General features: G+C 40.0%; 1 protein-coding gene across 1 annotated transcript in view; it reads left to right on the top strand.

The window, feature by feature from the left end:
* Positions 1-5,765: 5,765 nt before the first annotated feature.
* map3k14 (mitogen-activated protein kinase kinase kinase 14) overlaps positions 5,766-18,515 on the top strand; it is a 41,058-nt gene continuing 28,308 nt past the window's right edge. The window contains exons 1-2 of the mRNA XM_003222529.4: positions 5,766-5,898; positions 17,816-18,091. Coding sequence (XP_003222577.2) covers positions 17,836-18,091 — 256 coding nt within the window. The 5' untranslated portion in view covers positions 5,766-5,898; positions 17,816-17,835. The remainder of the gene's footprint in view (positions 5,899-17,815; positions 18,092-18,515) is intronic.

Raw genomic sequence — 18,515 nt, 5'->3', positions numbered from 1 at the left:
ACTATCTGCTTGTGAGACTCGGCACATAGGTTTTGAGTGAACTTCGCCTATTGTACCACTTCACCTATTTTATCACTTTCAAAGACTGATTGCATACATTGGGCATTTTCTGTTGTGTTCACCTGGACTAAGCCATTAAGTCAATTGAGTACCCTTACATATTGCCACCACATTCCTTGCATTAGTGCCTATCATGGGAACAGATCGTTGAACAGACTGACACTTCAAATCAGGAAATGGCACAATTAAATTTCTTGCCACCAGAGAAATCAACCACAGAAGCTGCTTCACGGAACTTCAAGCCAACTGGAACCTGGATCCTACCCGGGCAACTGTGTGTTTTCTGAATTTTCCAATGCTTTATGTCCATGCTTTGAATGCTTGCTTTGCTGATATTTTTTCTGGCCAGGAAGAATAAGGATCTTTTGCCTTCCAACCACTGTGTCTTGATTTGACCTGGTTAGTTTGACATGCCAGGCTTCCAAACCCATGGTTTTGCAGTTACAAAAATCACAACACTTGTGAAAATACCTTCTACATCCTAGAGATAATCTGGGTTCTTTTGGATCATTTGTTTTGATTTTGTTTTATCCCTTGGGGACTCTTAAAGTTTATGAATACTTTAAGAAATACAGTGAAATAGGCATAGTGTCCTAAATAATGGAGAACCAACTTAGAAACTATTAAGAACTTTACATTTTCCATTAAATTGTTATATAAGGTATTCCTTCAAATAAAGCAAAGCCAGGCCATTGTGATTTAGCTATTCCCCAGAGTGCAAAACACTAATAAACTGGGTTGCTGTGAGTTTTCCGGGCTGTATGGCCATGCTCCAGAAGCATTCTCTCCTGAAGTTTTGCCTACATTTATGGTAGACATCCTCAGAGGTTGCGAGGTCTGTTGGAAACTAGGCAAGTGGGGTTTATATATCTGGAATGTCCATGGTGGGAGAAAGAACTTTTGTCTGAAGCAAGTGAATGCTGCAATTGACCATCTTAATTATCATTGAATTACTTTGCAGCTTCAAAGCCTGGCTGCTTCCTACCTGGGGGAAGTCTTTGTTGGGAGGTGTTAGCTGGCCCTGATTGTTTTATGTCTGGAATTCCTCAGTTTTCCGAGTGTTGTTCTTTATTTACTGTCCTGATTTTAGTTTTTTAAATGCTGGTAGCTAGATCTTGTTCATTTTCATGGTTTCCTCTTTTCTGTTGAAAATTTCCACATGTTTGTGGATTTCAATGGCTTCTCTGTGTAGTCTGACATGATAGTTGTTAGAGTGGTCCAGCATTTCTGTGTTCTCAAATAATATGCTATCTCCAGGTTGGTTCATCAAGTGCTTCCTAAATATTGTGCTGCCTTCACTAGAACAGTAATCTCTGCTTCACTAGATGGTTGCTTTCAGGGAATCCTCTATAAGGATCATGTTTGTCCTTGTGGAGGAGATTCTGTTCAATTTCTAACCCATATTCGTTTTTCTTGGATCTTTTATAAAGATGAGAGACAGGCCAATTTTTCAAATCCAATTCTCACAGGGATTGCCCCTACCTGTCTGTCTGAATGGGCACAAACAGCAAAACAAACACCACCGTAGTGTTAACCCTTCCCTATTTCATCCAAAGCTCAAAAAATACGTTTTTGCCTGGAGTTACACTTAAAATGTACTTGTTCTGACTTACATACAATGTAACTTTAGAACAAACCTACAGAATCTATCTTGTTCATAATGTGGGGACTTAGTGCCTGTCCATCACTAGTTTTCCCCATTCTAAGAACCTTGAGTTTTTTTAGAATGGGGAACACTAGCTATGTATAACATGCCACTGAATGGGATGTATCACAAATCAAACACTTCCCAAGCGTTTAGGACTCTGATGTATTTTCGGATGATGTGTGCAGATTCCAGTAGGGTGGCCTTTTGCAGTTGGCAGATCGTAATTTTGTCAATGTTTATTGTTTCCAAATGCCAGCTGAGATCTTTTGGCACGGCACCCAATGTGCCGATCACCACCGGGACCACCTGTACTGGTTTCTGCCAGAGTCTTTGAAGTTCGATCTTGAGGTCCTGATAGCGGCTGAGTTTTTCCTGTTGTTTTTCATCAATCCGACTGTCACCTGAGATGGCAACATCAATAATCCAAACCTTTTTATTTTCCACAACTGTGATGTCTGATGTGTTGTGTTCCAGAACTTTGTCAGTCTGGATTCGAAAGTCCCACAGTATCTTTGCGTGTTAATTTTCCATTATCCTTGCAAGTTTGTGATCTCACCAGTTCTTTACTGCTGGGAGGTGATACTTGAGGCATAAGTTCCAATGATGATGATGATGATGATTTGAAACACAACAAGATGAATCCACAGCAGACACTCGGCTGGCTGTTGTATTGGATCACACGTCGGACACTTCCCAAGTGTCTAGGACTGTACGATGTATCAGCGAATAATGCGTGCAGATCCCAGTAAGGTGGCCTTCAGCTGGCAGATGGTAATTTTGTCAGCGCTGATTGTGTTTAAGTGCAGACCAAAGTCTTTAGGCACTGCACCCAGTGTGCTGATCACCACTGGGATCACCCTGACTGGCTTGTGCCAGGATCTTTGTAATTCGATCTTTAAATCCTCATATCGTGTCAGCCTTTCCAGTTGTTTCTCTTCAATCCTGCTGTCACCTGGGATTGCGACATTGACAATTCATACTTTATCTTTTAACACGTGAGGTCAGGAGTATTGTGCTCCAAAACCCTGTCTGTCTGAATTCAGAAGTCCCAGAGTAGCTTGACATGCTCATTCTCTGTAACTTTTTCCCACTAGTTCTTTGTCGCAGGCAGATATTATTTGTGGTACAAGTTCCAATGAATCATCTGAGCAACGGTGTTATGCCTCTGCTTATAGTCTATCTGTGCGATCTTCTTGCATTTATTATTATTGTGTTTCATTGGGTTGCATAAATGGGAAAAAACCGTTAAATTCCAGTACAAACAGGTCAACTAACCCACAATTGCAAATTGGAAGATGTTATGGTTGAAAGAGTCACATGTAACAGCTCTTCACTAGTTCATGTTGAATATTTCCTGTTGAGGATTAAACAGGCTGGATCTACACTACCGTATAAATCCTTATTATCTGCTTTGAATTGGATTATATGGCAGTGTAGACTCATATAATCCAGTTCAAAGCAGATAATGGGGATTATCTACTTTGATCATCTGGATTATATGGCAGTGTAGAAGGGGCCTCACCAAGTTACAACTCCAAGGATCCCATAGCAGGGAGCCATTGCAGCCAAGGTGGAATCAAACTGCGTTAATTTTATAGTGTAGAGGTTTATAAGGCTTCCTTTTGTGGAAGGGGAACAAGCTACACAAACAGATTGGTTTGTGCAGGCAGTTTAAGTCACATCCAGAGACACCAGACAAAGCTATTTCAAATATTAAGAGCATCTTCCTGAGAAGAGAGGCGTTTAGAGGAAATCACGGGCGGCCCAGTAGCCAATCAAGAAGCAGAAGCTTTTCGGAAGGTCATGTGGGGGCGGAAGAGGCCCGCGGAGGAAAGTTTGGTGTGCGTGGATGACGTCACCTACTCGGCTGAGAAGAGGACAGCGCATGCGCAGTTGTATTAGTAGTGCTATGGTGTCTCAGAAAAAATGTATACTGTGTACACCCTTTGAGAGATCACAGTAGATAATATGGTGATTATTTGAAGGCCAATTAAATATATCGAAGAACTAGTGTGTGTGTATATATATGTGTGTATATATATGTGTGTGTGTGTATCTGCATCTTCTATTGGAAACATAAACTTGAAAAGGTATGATTATTTCTAATCCATAGCATATATAGGTAAAGTTTCCCCTGACGTTAAGTCATATATGCTATGTATTAAAAATAATCATACCTTTTTGACTATATATATATATATATATATATAATAAAAAGCTATTATTATTTCTAATACAGTAGAGTCTCATTTATCCAACATAAACGGGCCAGCAGAATGTTAGATAAGCGAATATGTTGGATAATAAGGAGGCATTAAGGAAAAGCCTATTAAACATCAAATTAGATTATGATTTTACAAATGAAGCACAAAAACGTCATGTTAGACAACAAATTTGGCAAAAAAGTAGTTCAATACACAGTAATGCTATGTAGTAATTACTGTATTTATGAATTTAGCATCACAATATCACGATATATTGAAAACATTGACTACAAAAATGCATTGGATAATCCAGAACTTTGGATAAGCGAGTGTTGGATAAGTAAGACTCTACTGTACATAGCATCTATTAATCATTAATCATAGTCATTAATTAATCAGCCACAGAGGGTTTTTAATAATCTATCCCGTTTTTATTACGATTTTACCATTTATATGTTTTAAATGCAATTTTTTATCCTGTATTTTTGTTTTAATTGATATATTGTATTATTGTTTTATCTTTTTATAGTGTGATTTGTATTATGTTGCCTATGTTTTGTTCTATGTTGTTTGGGCCTCTGTCCCATGTAAGCCACCCCAAGTCCCCACGGGGAGATGGTGGTGGGGTATAAATAAAGTTTTATTTATTATTATTATTATTATTATTATTATTATTATTATTATTATTATCTATATAGAGATATATAGATACAGTAGAGTCTCACTTATCCAACATTCTGCCGGCCCGTTCTGGATTATCCAACGCATTTTTGTAGTCAATGTTTTCAATACATCGTGATATTTTGGTGCTAAATTCGTAAATACAGTAATTACTGCATAGCATTACTGCGTATTGAACTACTTTTTCTGTCAAATTTGTTGTATAATCTGATGTTTTGGTGCTTAATTTGTAAAATCATAACCTAATTTGATGTTTAATAGGCTTTTCCTTAATGCCTCCTTATTATCCAACATATTCGCTTATCCAACATTCTGCTGGCCCGTTTATGTTGGATAAGTGAGACTCTACTGTATATAGATATATATATCAGTAAAGGTAAAGGTTTTCCCCTGACATTAAGTCTAGTCGTGTCCAACTCTGCGGGTTGGTGCTCCTCTCCATTTCTAAGACAAAAGCCGGTGTTGTCCATAGACACCGTCAAGGTCATGTGGCCGGCATGACTGAATGGAGCGCTGTTACCTTCCTGTCAAGTTGTACCTATTGATCTACTCACATTTGTATATTTTCGAACTGCTAGGTTGGCAGAAGCTGGGGCTAACAGCGAGAGCTCACCCCGCTGCTCAAATTCGAACTGCCAGCATTTTGGTCAGCACGTTTAGCAGCTCAGCGGCTTAATCCACTACGCCACTGAGGGCTCCTACAATACTATATACATAAACATATGTTATATACAGTATATTAATATCAATTATATATGTTATATATAGTACAATATATTAATATACATTTCATATAATATAATAAATATGTTTTATATTATATATATTAAATATAATATTATATCATATATATTATATGAATATATGTTGTATATGCATATAGTATTATAGATATCTATTAATATATTATTCAGTATATAATTTTATTTATTTAGTGTCAAAAGCATTGCATCAAGTAATTAGTATTAAACTGATTAAAAATTATCTATATATCTATATTGTATGTTTATCTATAATACACAACAGGAAGGCTTTCTGGAGAAAAGGGGCGTGGCTTCCCCCTCCAGCTCCCCCGCCCTTTCGTCTCCCTCGTTCTCCCGCCTAGAATGAAGCCAGACGGGGAAAGGGGCCATGAGGAGGCGTGGCTTCCCGGAAATGCCAACCGCCGATTGGTCGAGACGCCCCAGATAAGGCGTGGCCAGTTGCCTCGCGCCCCCTCCCCGAAGTTTTTCGGGATAGTCTGTGCCGAGCCGTGAGGGAGGCCGGGAGCGGCTGCAGCAGCGACTCTTTTCCTCCCCTTGACAGGTGGGTTTCTTCGCTTGGCTGGTTGAGGCCTTGTAATGTGAAGGCAGCCTTTGTGTGAACGGAGCGGGGGCGGCCGCCCTTTTCCCTTCCTTCCTTCCTCTTGAAGTTGGCCTTTATCCCTATCTCGGTTCTTTCTCAGCGACTTCCTCAAACTTAATTTCGGGTTTAATGTTCAGTTCGACTCACAGGGCTTTTTGGCTGAGCTTTCGCGTGTGTAACCGTCTCTTCAGCATCCCCACAGAGTGGAGAAGAAAAACGTGAAGAGAAAGGAGTCGGAATTAAAAAGAGTTTGAAGGCCCTTGCTAGCTCAAATTCCCTCACATAATGTATTACTTCACATCTCATCAGATCTCATTGTTCCTTGAGGAACCAAATGGCATCATCTCCCCATCTTCCAGGCGCCTTTCCCCATTTATTTCCACCCCCAGAGGAACTCCCAAACGTTTTCCTCTGTGGGTGCATCTACACTGTAGAATCATTTCAGTTTGACACCACTTTAATTGCCATGACTCAGTGCTATGGAAGTTGTAGTTCCACAAGGTCTTTGGCCTTCTCTGGCAGAGTGTTCTGGTGCCTCATCAAGCTACAACTCCTAGGATTCCATATCACTGAACCAGGCCAGTTAAAGTGGGGCAAAACTACATTATTTCTCCAGTGTAGATGTAGTAAAGGTAGGTAAAGGTTTTCCCCTGACGTTAAGTTCAGTCATGTCTGACTCTGAGGATTGGTGCTTATCCCCATTTGTAAGCCGAAGAGCCGGCGTTGTCCGCAGACATCTCCAAGGTCATGTGGCCGGCATGACTGCATGGAGTGCCGTTACCTTCCCGCTGGAGCGGTACCTATTCATCTCACATTGGCATGTTTTCGAACTGCTAGGTTGGCAGGAGCTGGAGCTAACAGCGGCTGCTCCCGCCGCTTCCGGGGTTTGAACCGGGGACCTTTCGGTCTCCAGCTCAGTGCTTTAATGCACTTCGCTCCCGGGGCTTCTAGTGTAGATGCAGAGTTTATTCAACTGAGGCCCTTCCAGGCAGGCCCTGTATCCCAGGATCTGATCCCAGGTTTTCTGCTTTAAACTGGATTATATGAGTCCGCACTGCCAGATAATCTGGGATAATCAGATACTGGGATACAGGGCCTGTCTGGGCCCCTCCCACACAGCTTGAATAAAATCCCACATTACACTAAAACCTCGCTTATCCAACCTTCACTTATCCAACATTCTGTATTATCCAATGAAGTCTACCTTTTAGTAGTCAATGTTTTTGTAATCAATGTTTTCAATATATTGTGATATTTTGGTTATAAATTCATAAACACAGTAATTACTACATAACACTACCGTGTACTGAACAGCTTTTTCTATCAATTTGTTGTAAAACATGATGTTTTGGTGCTTAATTTGTAAATTCACAGCGTAATTTGATGTTTAATAGGCTTTTCCTTAATTCCTCCTTATTATCCAACATTTTTGCTTATCCAATGTTCTGCCAGCCCATTTATGTTGAATAAGCAGGACTCTACTGTATCTGCTTTGAACTGGAATATATGGCAGGGTGGACTCAGATAACCCAGTTCAAAGCCGATATTGTTGGATTTTCTGCCTGGATATTCTGGGTTATATGGCTGTCTGGAAGGGCCCTGAGACCAAGTGAGGCTTTCAGTGTGCAGTCAACTTGTCTGGCTTGTAGGCTGTTATGGGGAGTTGGAGCCAGCCAATACATGGGATGATTAGTGGGTGGAGGGAGAGTGATGTGTTAAAAACTTTGTAAAGTCGCTAAGGGATCACAAACTGTCAACTCAACCTTTCACTCATTTTTGCTCATTTTCTCGTCTCTGTTGTCTGTTACCTGCTTTCATTGTTACATATATAATTCAGTCATTGACAAACTACCGGCTGTTAGGAATTGTGGGAGATGAAGTCTAAAACATCAGGAAGGCTGAAATTTCCACATGCCTAATGATATCCTGGAATTAATGTGGTTTGAGCCCACTTTAACTGATATGGCTCAATGCTATTGAATCATAGGAGAGGTAGTTTTACAAAGCCTTCAGCTTTCCCTGCCAAAGAGTGTGAATACCAAATTGCAGTTTCCAGATTCCATAGCATTGAGCTATGGCAGTTAAAGTGGCATCAAAGTGTGTTACCTCTACAGTGTAGATCCAACCCAAGTCATCTTCAATTTATGGAGTCCCAACTTCCAAGTCACTGCCATCAACAGCCATTGCAAGTTCAGGTCTGTTGCTTCCCTGATTAAGTCTGTCTCATTTCTATTCTAGGTGATTTCTTTTCACTTGTAAATTGTCCTGGTTTGCCTTCCTTCCTTTTTTGGTTAAAGTGGGAAAGATGAACCTGCTACACAACACTTTGTGATTGATAGTACGGGGAGGTGCCAGTCTAAAAGCATCCTTGGCCCCAAGAGACCAAGCCAACTCAACTGAGCTGCTTTATAAAATTGTGCATTATTATAGGCTGTCCCTAAAGTAGTGCCAAATGCGTTGGAGTGCTTTTGGGCAGACAGCTCCTGGCTAACAGTCAAAAGGCCTGCTGCAGCTGTTCCATCACTTCCTTCTTAACAGATCTTTTTGTGGAAAGAAAATAAAGCAAGGAGCAAGGGTGAGACGATTATAAATGGAAAATGACATCATTGTGACCCCCTATATAACTCTGAGAATGAGGCAAGGGGGTTAAACACAAAACAGAGGCCCACTTGAATGAAAGAAAGTGGTTTCATATCCCCTCTCAGCCACGAAGCTTATGGGATTACCTTGGGAAAACTGATAAATTTATCAGTTTCTTTTGTTTTCTGCAACTTCCCACACTTTAAATTCCCAGAATCTCCTGGGACTTGTCAGTTATAATCTCAAACGAAATTTTTCAAGTCTATCAATATCCATTAGTAAAATGCTTCTGCCTTCTAACCTTTATGTAACAAGAGTTGTGGTTCCTCAAGTTCTGCATTTGAAATTTATATATTGGTTTTCAGTTTCATCTAATGTAGGGGTCAGCAAAGTGTAACCCAGGGCTAAGATTCATATTTTATACCCACTTATTTTGAAGTACAGTGTTCCCTCACTTATCGCTGGGGTTAGGTTCCAGGACCACCCACAATAAGTGAAAATCTGTGAAGTAGGAACACTATATTTATTTTAATATTTATACATTATTTTAGTAGTTATACACTATTTTAAGTCTTTATCAACCAATCGTGTGTTGATAAATCGCTTCCTTCGCTCGTTGCCACTTGGGTTCCCTTTCTCTCCCTTTGGCATCTCCTTCCTCCCTTCCTTAGGCTGTAAATTGTATTTTTAATGATTTATAATAGGCTTTTAGAGTTTATTGAAAAACCGCAAAACAGCGAATCCGCGAAAAGTGAACCGCAAAGAGGGAACACTGTAAACCCATTCACATCAAATGGAAACAAAGTCCAGCTTCCAGATTTGTTGGACTGCAGTTCCCATTATTTCCCCCTATTTGCTGTGCTTGTTAGGACTGCTGGCAGCTGGAATACAACAACACTGGGAGCCACATGTTGCTGAATTCCTGCATTAAACAGTGAGCCTTGATCTGAATAACTGCGTGTATGTTTGGATCTTACTTTGGTCTTTTGGTCCTGTTTTTATCATTCGTAATTTGAAGACCAGCAAATGATGTGACTTTCTGATTATGAAGTAAATTTCAAAGTAATCAAACAAAAAATGCATACTGGGAGTAATATTGTGGAAAATGTCCCTCAAACCCCATCAGTATGCAGTGGAAGCTCAAAACTAACAAGAGGCCAGGGTCAGGCTTCTCAGATCAGAGGAAGATATTTCAGTCAATTCCTTTGGACCCTAGGTCCAAACTCTCCTATCCTATTATGCAAATATGGAACAATCCTCCCTAAACTGATGCCCTCCAGATGTGTAGATGGCTACTCCTGGCTGGTTTGAGCTGTCATCCAACACATTTGGAGAGCGCCAGTTAGGCTAGTGAATGTGCAGAGTGAGATATATAAATTGTAATTCCAGTGTATGTTGTGTCTTTGTGGTCTTCAGACTTGATATGGTAGATTCAAAAATTAGTGTATGTTTCAACCTTGCAAATAACTTATACAAACATTGCTAGCCTACTGTCCTTATGTATATGTATGTATATATGTATGTATATATCAACTGTGGAAAACGAAGACATATCAGTTATCTTTCAGTTTAAATTTTCCCCCTCATCTGGTCACTTTGGAGATAGATTTTATTTACTCAAGATACCCATTGAATCATAGAATTGAAAGAGACCGCAATGGCCATAAAATCTAACACTATGCCCTGCAGGAGTACACAACCACATGCAATTACCGTACATGTGTTTATTTCCTTAAATCCATGAGAGATGGTGCAGTGTATGTGATAACTGATCTTCCAAGTTGAAGAAAATTTGCCCTGAGGACATAGGCAGAAGTAAAACAGACTCCTCCCATTCTTAATTTCATTTTAATAAATGGTTTGTCTTTCCTGAATGCAATGGCAGCACTTAATTGCTTATATCAGTTAGCACCAGCGAATTGCCATTTTGACAAAGGTGAAAGAATCATTATTTTGCCTCAGTAGGTTTTCACTTCTGATTTTATTTGGTTTCCTGGAGCCTGTTAAGAAAGCAGACTGACATGTGTCGTTTGTGTGCGGTCTGATATGTCTGTATAGATGTTGCATTAGGTAAAAGTAAAAGAGGTATATCCTTTTCGAAGCATGGATATGAACAGAACTATATACAGACTTTTCCAATCTGGTGTCATTTGGATGTTATGAAAATGAATTTCCATTAACTCTTGTCAACATGTTCAGTCTTTCAGAAGCTGTGTGCTGGGATATGTTGTTCAAAAGAGGTAGAGTGTGTCAGGATGAGGAAGGCTGCTCTTTTCCTTTCATGCTTAAAGCCAGTTTTATAGAGGATGGGGATTCAGTTAATATTTATTTTCTTAGCAGGCTGAGGGCAGGGATGAGGTACACAGGACACATAAATCTTTACTTCTGATATCTCTTCAGAGTTCCCTTTTGAGACATCACATTTTGGTAAATGGTTGTGAAAATTATATCACTCAATGCAGATGGTTAAATTTTGGGTGCCCAGGATTTGCTTCCTTGTCCAGTTAAGAATTATATTAAATCTAGTTAAGGGATCTATATTGTACTGTAAAATCCTTAAGATCCTTCATTGCCAAAAAAGAAATTCTGAATGCGCCTTCATGACATATCTATCTGCATTGCTCTTAAAGAAATCTTACTTGCATTTTTAGTGTTTTTTAAGTGTACGGGGCATGTGAGTTTCAGTGTTCTGATGAATAAATAGTCGCTGCGGTTGCTTGCCAGATGCTTCCTGTCTGCTTCTGGAGGAGATGTATTTAAATTAAAAATGGGAATATGCATATTCCACTATTGGTTATTTGCAAATACTGTGTCTGATCCTTCCCATGAAGTAGTGTTAGTCAGACAAATCTGTACTATACATGTTATTATGCATGGTCACTTGCAGCAAGGAATTGTTATCAAATAGCTGACAGAAAAGGAGTAGCTTGGGGGAGGGGCAACTTCCACGGAGTCTTTCCTACACTTTATATGGCCCTGAGGAAAGTGGGGTGATGAGATAGGGGGAACGGGTGAGTTGCAGAAACTTACTTAGTAAGTAAAACACAGGATGAGGAAGAATACAGATATGCTAAATATGATTATACTTTTAATGTGACATGAAGGCCCCAAGGTTTTTATAGTGTAGCAGCACATGTAGAAAATGTAACCTTGTTTGGCTTCCAAAAGTAGAAAGCTGTATTTTGTACAAGAACTCACAAAATCCCCCAGCTGGCCTAGCCAGCTGCTTTCTCCCCAACCTTTTGCCATGCGTTTGTTTGGATTAAAAACTGAGATGCTGATTGTGGGATTTGAGGAGCCGCATTAGCAGTCTCTGTCTATGAATAAATGGAGTTGAGATGAACAATAAACAACTGTCATAGAGTTAATGTATTTCTTCCTCACATTTAGATCAAGTCCTCATGAGGCAGGCTGCCAGGTGAAGCTTCCAGACTATCTGGAAAGGAAATTTTACAGTGGGGATGGTCAACTGCACCAGGATCTAAATGTTCATCCCTGTGCACCTGTTGATTTTTTTTAAACCAAAAATTGTACCAAGAAGTCACTCCCAACTGTGACATGGATTTGTCAGGAATTTTTAAGATGTCAGGCAAATCTGCATTTTCTTAAGACCCTTCAGGAGAAGCAATCTGCCACTTGGGGCTGATTTGTCACTGAATACCCAGATGAATGGAGTTTGGGGATCCACAAAAATGGGTATGTGGACTGCAGGCTATACTTTATTCCACAGGATTGGAAACTGATACAAACTGTAGTTTCCCACTTGTAAGGATAAACTCTCTTGGCCTCATCTTGGCACTGGGAGTATTACAGCTTGTTTGGCAGAGAATGAGTCATTGATTACTCATTCCTCTTTTAATATTAAACAGTAACAGGAGAAAGCAGATCATGGCTGCAGATGGGGGAGTAGACAAAACACTGGCCAGAATTAATGTTAGGGCTTAAAGGCACCAAATCCTGTCTGATCTTAGAAGCTAAATAGGGTCAGCCAATGTTAGTATTTGAATTGGAAACCGTTGATGAATACCAGGTGCTATAGGCTATATTACAGAAGAAGGAACTTGTACAGCCACCTCTGAATATTCCTTTCCTAAGAAAATCCTATGAAATTTTCACGAGACAGCATAAGTCAACAGGTGGCTTGAGGGCATATGCACACCCAGAATTCATGCAAACATCCATTTATGTTATTTTAGTTTCTGTTTTGTAAAGGTCATGTGGGAAGTTGGGAGTGGCTGTTTTGTTAGAATTTAAAGTCCATATGTCTGGCAGTTTCACATTATACTTGCTTCTCTGATATAACATGTTCCAGTGGAATTTTCACATCTCAGCAGCAGGTCTGGAGCCAAATCCAATGGTTTGCTAAGGTTAAATCCAGCTCAGTGACCAAAAACAGGATTCTTGAGACCAGTTATAGGCCTTTGGAAAATTCATATAGTGTTGGTAAATGATTCTTGAAATACTATAGTTTACCTGAAATGTAAAATGTCATCTCATTAATATGATCAGTGAAACATGGTTAATTTTCCAGCACATGTTTAACATCTACCTGCCTATTTTATATAAGAGGATTTTTGACATTTGTTAGTCTGCCCAAATAGGAAGGATGTGTTTTTCTAAGGAGGGAGTGAGTCCCTGAATTTGTGGGGCAGCCATTGGAATCATACAAGGCAGAAGGGGATGTGGCAGGGGGAGATGGTTTCACTACCAACAAAATGGGGAGAGGAATAGAGTGCTTATTGTCCCCAAACTGTCTCATGTATCTTATAGCCTGGATAACCAAGGTGGTAATCCCCGTAGGTTGAAAATGCTGCTGAACAATCCGCACACCCAAATTGTTGGTAATATTTTTATAACTTGGTTTAGAACGGACATCTGAATGTTATTTTTAAAAGGAGCGCTTCTGCTTCCTGTTCAGTTTTAACAAAGGCAAGAAACTGAGTCTTGCTAAAGGGAAGTATTTCTATGTGAGAATATGAATCCCACTGTTTTCCAAGAAAAGGGGAGTCTAGCAAGCTAGTTTCACTTTCGAGGTTTAACTTCCTTTCTGCAGTTTACATAGTGTTTATTTCTAGGCCTGCCTTGGCTATTTGAAATGCTACTGCAGAAATTGAAGTTGAGCTGAATTAAACCAATTTAATACCTGAATGCTTTACAACTAGGAACAAAGAATGAGGCAAACTTTCCTGCTGAAAGAGCATTGTTGGTGTCAGGAACTGGAGCGTGGGTGTTCTTTCCAGGAACCAAGCTGGCAGCAGAAACATGCAGAAGCAGGTCTGCAGGCAGAAACTGGAATTTGGTGCCAAATCAGTAGACAGTTTTGAAAGAATCAAGAGCTAGAAGCCGGTTTATTGATTCACATCTAAGGTCTGCAGCTGATGCCTAGATTCACTTCCACAACAACTTGATCTCTCTTGAACTGCTTTTTGTTGCAGTGTTTTCGTTCTTGGTACATTTTTAGCTTACTGGTTGGTTTGAGTATTTTAGAAATCTGAATACATTTTAACTTTCTTCATACATACTGTTGTTCTTGTTCTTTTAATTGCATAAATATGCTGTAAGACACTTTGGACATTTTATTTCTAGAAGGGTGGAATTAAAATAGTTTTAATCCTTAAGTAAAGACAAACAAGGTTACCTGCATAGATTCTGCTGAGGAGAAACCTGGAGGGAAAGATGACAACCAGAGGACCTGCTTTACTTCTGTAGACCCGGAAAAAGTAGAGTCGCAGGTGACATACTAGGTTGTATCTTGCTTGTGAAATGAGGCCAACTGGCCCACCAACCTATGTGATGTGGGGTTGCAGTTGGTTCTTACAAGTACCTGGTTTTGTTGGGAAACCCTCATGACTGACTGAGGAGGCTTAACAAAGATAAAGAAACATAGGTGATAATGAAGTAATGATGTGTGTAGCTGTTAGCAGCTGAACAGTCATTGATGTCTCCTGGTGCCTATTACTTAGAGAAGAGGTTGCCTGGTTGTCAGTCACATGCTTTCTCTACAGCTATATTTTTAGATACAGAATTTAACAGCATGAAAATGATAGTTGCAGAAGTAGCCACACTCTGGTGTCCTGATTAGATGTTATAACTCTCCATTTATTTTTTAAATTATTAACTGACTGAAGCATACCTAGAGTCTTTAATTTTCCATCCTCACTTGCTTGAACCTTAGGAATTTTCAAGAAGTACCTAACAAAATGCTAAGGGTTCAATTGTTGATATTGATCCAGGCCCTCCACAGACTATAGTTACAGTATAGTGAAGGAGAAGGCTATAGTATGCGTCCTCTTTTTCCCCCCAATAACTTTTAAATCTCACAATATTTCTGATATTATCAATATCTTATGTTAATTTAATGAAAATGCAGGAGATCAGGTGATAGTGTCGCTGAAGCTGCAGGGCAGAAAATCATATGTAAAGATTTTTGATACTATTGGTTGCATTTAAGATTTTACCTTGATTTCACCTCAAAGTCACACATTAGATTCTTAGGTGACCGGAAGGTGACAATGAAACCCCAGAATCCAGAGGAGCTGACAAGTGACAGGGGTCCTCAATCCTTCACTCTAAAGAGTGAAGTATGAGGAACCACACCTATGTTGAGATCCTTTTGTGGATTCTAGTCTCCTCTCCACTATTCTTTATTCTGTTTAATTAATTTCTCTGACATCGCTCCCAGAATAATCCAAACCTTAATCATCTTAATTTGGCCTTGACTTCACAGAGCCTTCTACCAATTTATCATCCTTTTCTAATGTCAGTAATTTTATCAGCAGTGCCTCAGGTAACTCTTAGCAGTATCTCCAACTGGGATTATTCAGTCAAATTTTGAAATGTCTTCCGTGATGTTTTCACTGGCCTCCCCATTTCTGTTAATAGCAACGGAGTTAAAACCTTCCCTTCTTAACCTTTGCTATGTAGATACGTCAGAAAGCCATCAGTGCATTGTTGAAGCAGAATAATGTTTGATTGATATTGAGCGTTTGCTTTTTCATAAACATAAACAGTGGGGAAATAATGATCTTAGAAGTGACATTTTGTGTCATGGCATCGGTGGCGCAGCGGGTTAAGCTGTTGGGCTGTTGAACTTGTTGACTGAAAGGTGGTGTTTCGAATCTGGGGAGTGGGGTGAGCACCCGCTGTTAGCCCCAGCTTCTGCCAACCTAACAATTCGAAAACATACAATGTGAGTAGATCAAAAGGTACTGCTCCAGTGGGAAAGTAATGGTGCTCCATGCAGTCAAGCTCTCCACATGATCTTGGAGGTGTCTATGGACAACGCTGGCTCTTTGGCTTAGAAACGGAGATGAGCACCAACCCCCAGAGTCGGGGAATACCTTTACCTATTAAAGAAAACCCTGCTGATTCTGGTATTTCCCAGACCCTGCATAAATTTTTGCCATCTTACAATGAAAGGTGATTGAAGGCCACATGTAGGCTACAGTTTGTTCCCATCTCCTGCTCTATAGTGTGTCTATTCCAGGAATACCATTTATACAAAGTTTTCTTTTGAATTGCAAAAAAAGGAACAGCAAAGAGAACTGAAGCATGTGTTGTCGAAGGCTTTCATGGCCAGAATCACAGGGTTGTTGTATGTCTTTCGGGCTGTGTGGCCATGTTCCAGAAGCATTCTCTCCTGACGTTTCGCCCACATCTATGGCAGGCAACCTCTGAGGATGCCTGCCATAGATGTGGGCGAAACGTCAGGAGAGAATGCTTCTGGAACATGGCCACACAGCCCGAAAGACATACAACAAGAACTGAAGCAGCAGAGAGATTTCAATCACTGGAACGGGTTACAGCTGGCTAGTATTTATATACCTAAAGGCCCAATCAGGCTATCACCATCATTCCTTCTGAATAGTGAGCTAAGCCTCCTCTTTATGCTGACAGCTGTGTTGTCAAATGAAAAAACACCTGTATGGTATCTGTGCGCTTGGGGAATACCTGAATTTTTCACACATTTGGTAACAAAACACCGTATAAAGAGTTTGCATATATGTGTGTTTACAAGGAAGAAAGGGGAAACAGGAGCATGGAATAATTGATTTCAAGGCCATTAGCTGAGCCCCAAACACAGTTACACCCTTCCTGGTGTGGTTGCATCATTGCTGCCAGTCTGGAGATTACAGTCTGTTTCTCATAGCTTGAAGAAGCACATAATACCTGTGTTATGTGATGTTTGTTGCTAGTGTCAGGAGACTCTGCTTTGCCCCAGCAATGTGCAAAGTCCAGATGTTTGCCAGTGCTTTCCCTGATATAGTGGTAGTGCAGGGAAAGGTCACTTGCTGGAAGCATGCTCAAAGAAGGGCTAGAATTAATTCCCTCACAGATATGCTCATTCCTTCTAAAAATAGAAAAGAATGTCCTAATTTGTAAGGCTGTCAGCGATAGGGCACCAGATAAGAAATGTAAAAGGGGCAATGCATGTCATCTAAATTTCAGAGCTGCACATCAATATTTCTTAATAGTTTTTTATGTTTTGTTCTCATCTCCATATGTAGCTAGTGAAGCATACGTAACCAGAATTTGGCAGACTGTCCCATCAGCTTAATTTATGATTCATAAACTTGAAAGAGGGGGAAATAGCTGCCCTGTTTGGGCATTCACAGCTCTGAATATTGTAATACATGAGGTAAGAATGGGGCTGCTCTGTGTAGTTCAGTCTTGATATCACATACATGACAAAGAGATCTCTCTCATATGCACATACACACTCGGCACCCATACTGGGTGAAATTTTTCCTCCCCAAATGAGGCATGGACAAGGATATAATGTTCATGTTTCAGATTGACTTGAATATTGTACAACAGAAAATTTTAAAGTTCTGGGAATATACTGCAACATTTTGTTTCTTATCCCTTTTATAGCTTTGCTAATGACCACTTTAAGACATGTGTTCTTTCCTTTCTCTTGGGATAGGGTGACTTTTAGATGGACGCTTTAACAAAATGTATAAAAACTGTAAATAGCTTCTGTAGAAAATGTTGCAGAAGTGTTTGGCTTAACTTTGACAAGGGTTCAGTTGATTTTCAAGTGTTGTGCCTTGCTGTCAAATACCCACAGTGCTCTCTTGAATTTGGATTCCAGAGTATTTAATGGTTTGAGAATTGATTGTGTCTTGCTGACAGTTGCTAGACAGCACATTACAGAAACCTTTTTACTACTTCTTCTTTCTTTCTTTTTTTTTACAAAAAAGAGTAGCTGTGGAGAGCTTGGAGCAATATCAATAAGTAAGAATAAATAATTGAAATCTTATTTGCAATATTGCTTTTTGTTAAATTTGTTTTTCAGCACTCTGATGAAATTAGGAGATGGCAGTGATGGAAATTGCTTGCCAAGACACTTCAGTCCCAGCTATCGGACATCCAAAGGAACTTCCTATGGGCAAAGGGCAACAGAAAGTTGCAAAAGAAAAAACCAACAGTGTCTGCAAAGTAGAGGATCCAGACAAGCATGTGTTCCAGGGCCCATGGACTATCCTAAGTGATGTGATTGCTAAGGGAACTGCCAAGGAAGACAATGAAAAGGGGAGCTTAGCCTCAATCTCCATTATTGCCCAGGCAGAATGTAAGTGGGGAATGGGAAACTATACTTTTCTGTGTTATATCCTTAGGAACAATAGTTTATCAAGATCCGGAGTGAACAGCTAAAGGGTTAAAGAGAGGGCTGGACAAACCCAACAAGTACCAAGCAGCGAGAAGACAATAATCTCAAACAGCTAAGAGAAATGTCCCACATGATTAGATATCTTTAGATTAATGCCCAGAGAATGGGAAATAAACAAGATGAACTTCACCTTTTAGCACAACAGGACAGTTACGACGTGATAGGCGTATCTGAAACCTGGTGGGACGAGTCCTATAATTGGAATGTAGCAATGGAGGGATATAACTTCTTTCAGAAAATAGACCAAACAGGAGAATTATATGTCAAAAGTATTTACACCTGTAAAGAGATGCAACACTTCAATCCTGGAAACCAGATTGAGAGC

This window comes from Anolis carolinensis, chromosome 6 (assembly GCF_035594765.1).
Source record: "Anolis carolinensis isolate JA03-04 chromosome 6, rAnoCar3.1.pri, whole genome shotgun sequence".
In the NCBI taxonomy this organism is placed as follows: Eukaryota; Metazoa; Chordata; class Lepidosauria; order Squamata; family Dactyloidae; genus Anolis; species Anolis carolinensis.
This window is presented reverse-complemented; position numbering and strand designations above follow the sequence as displayed.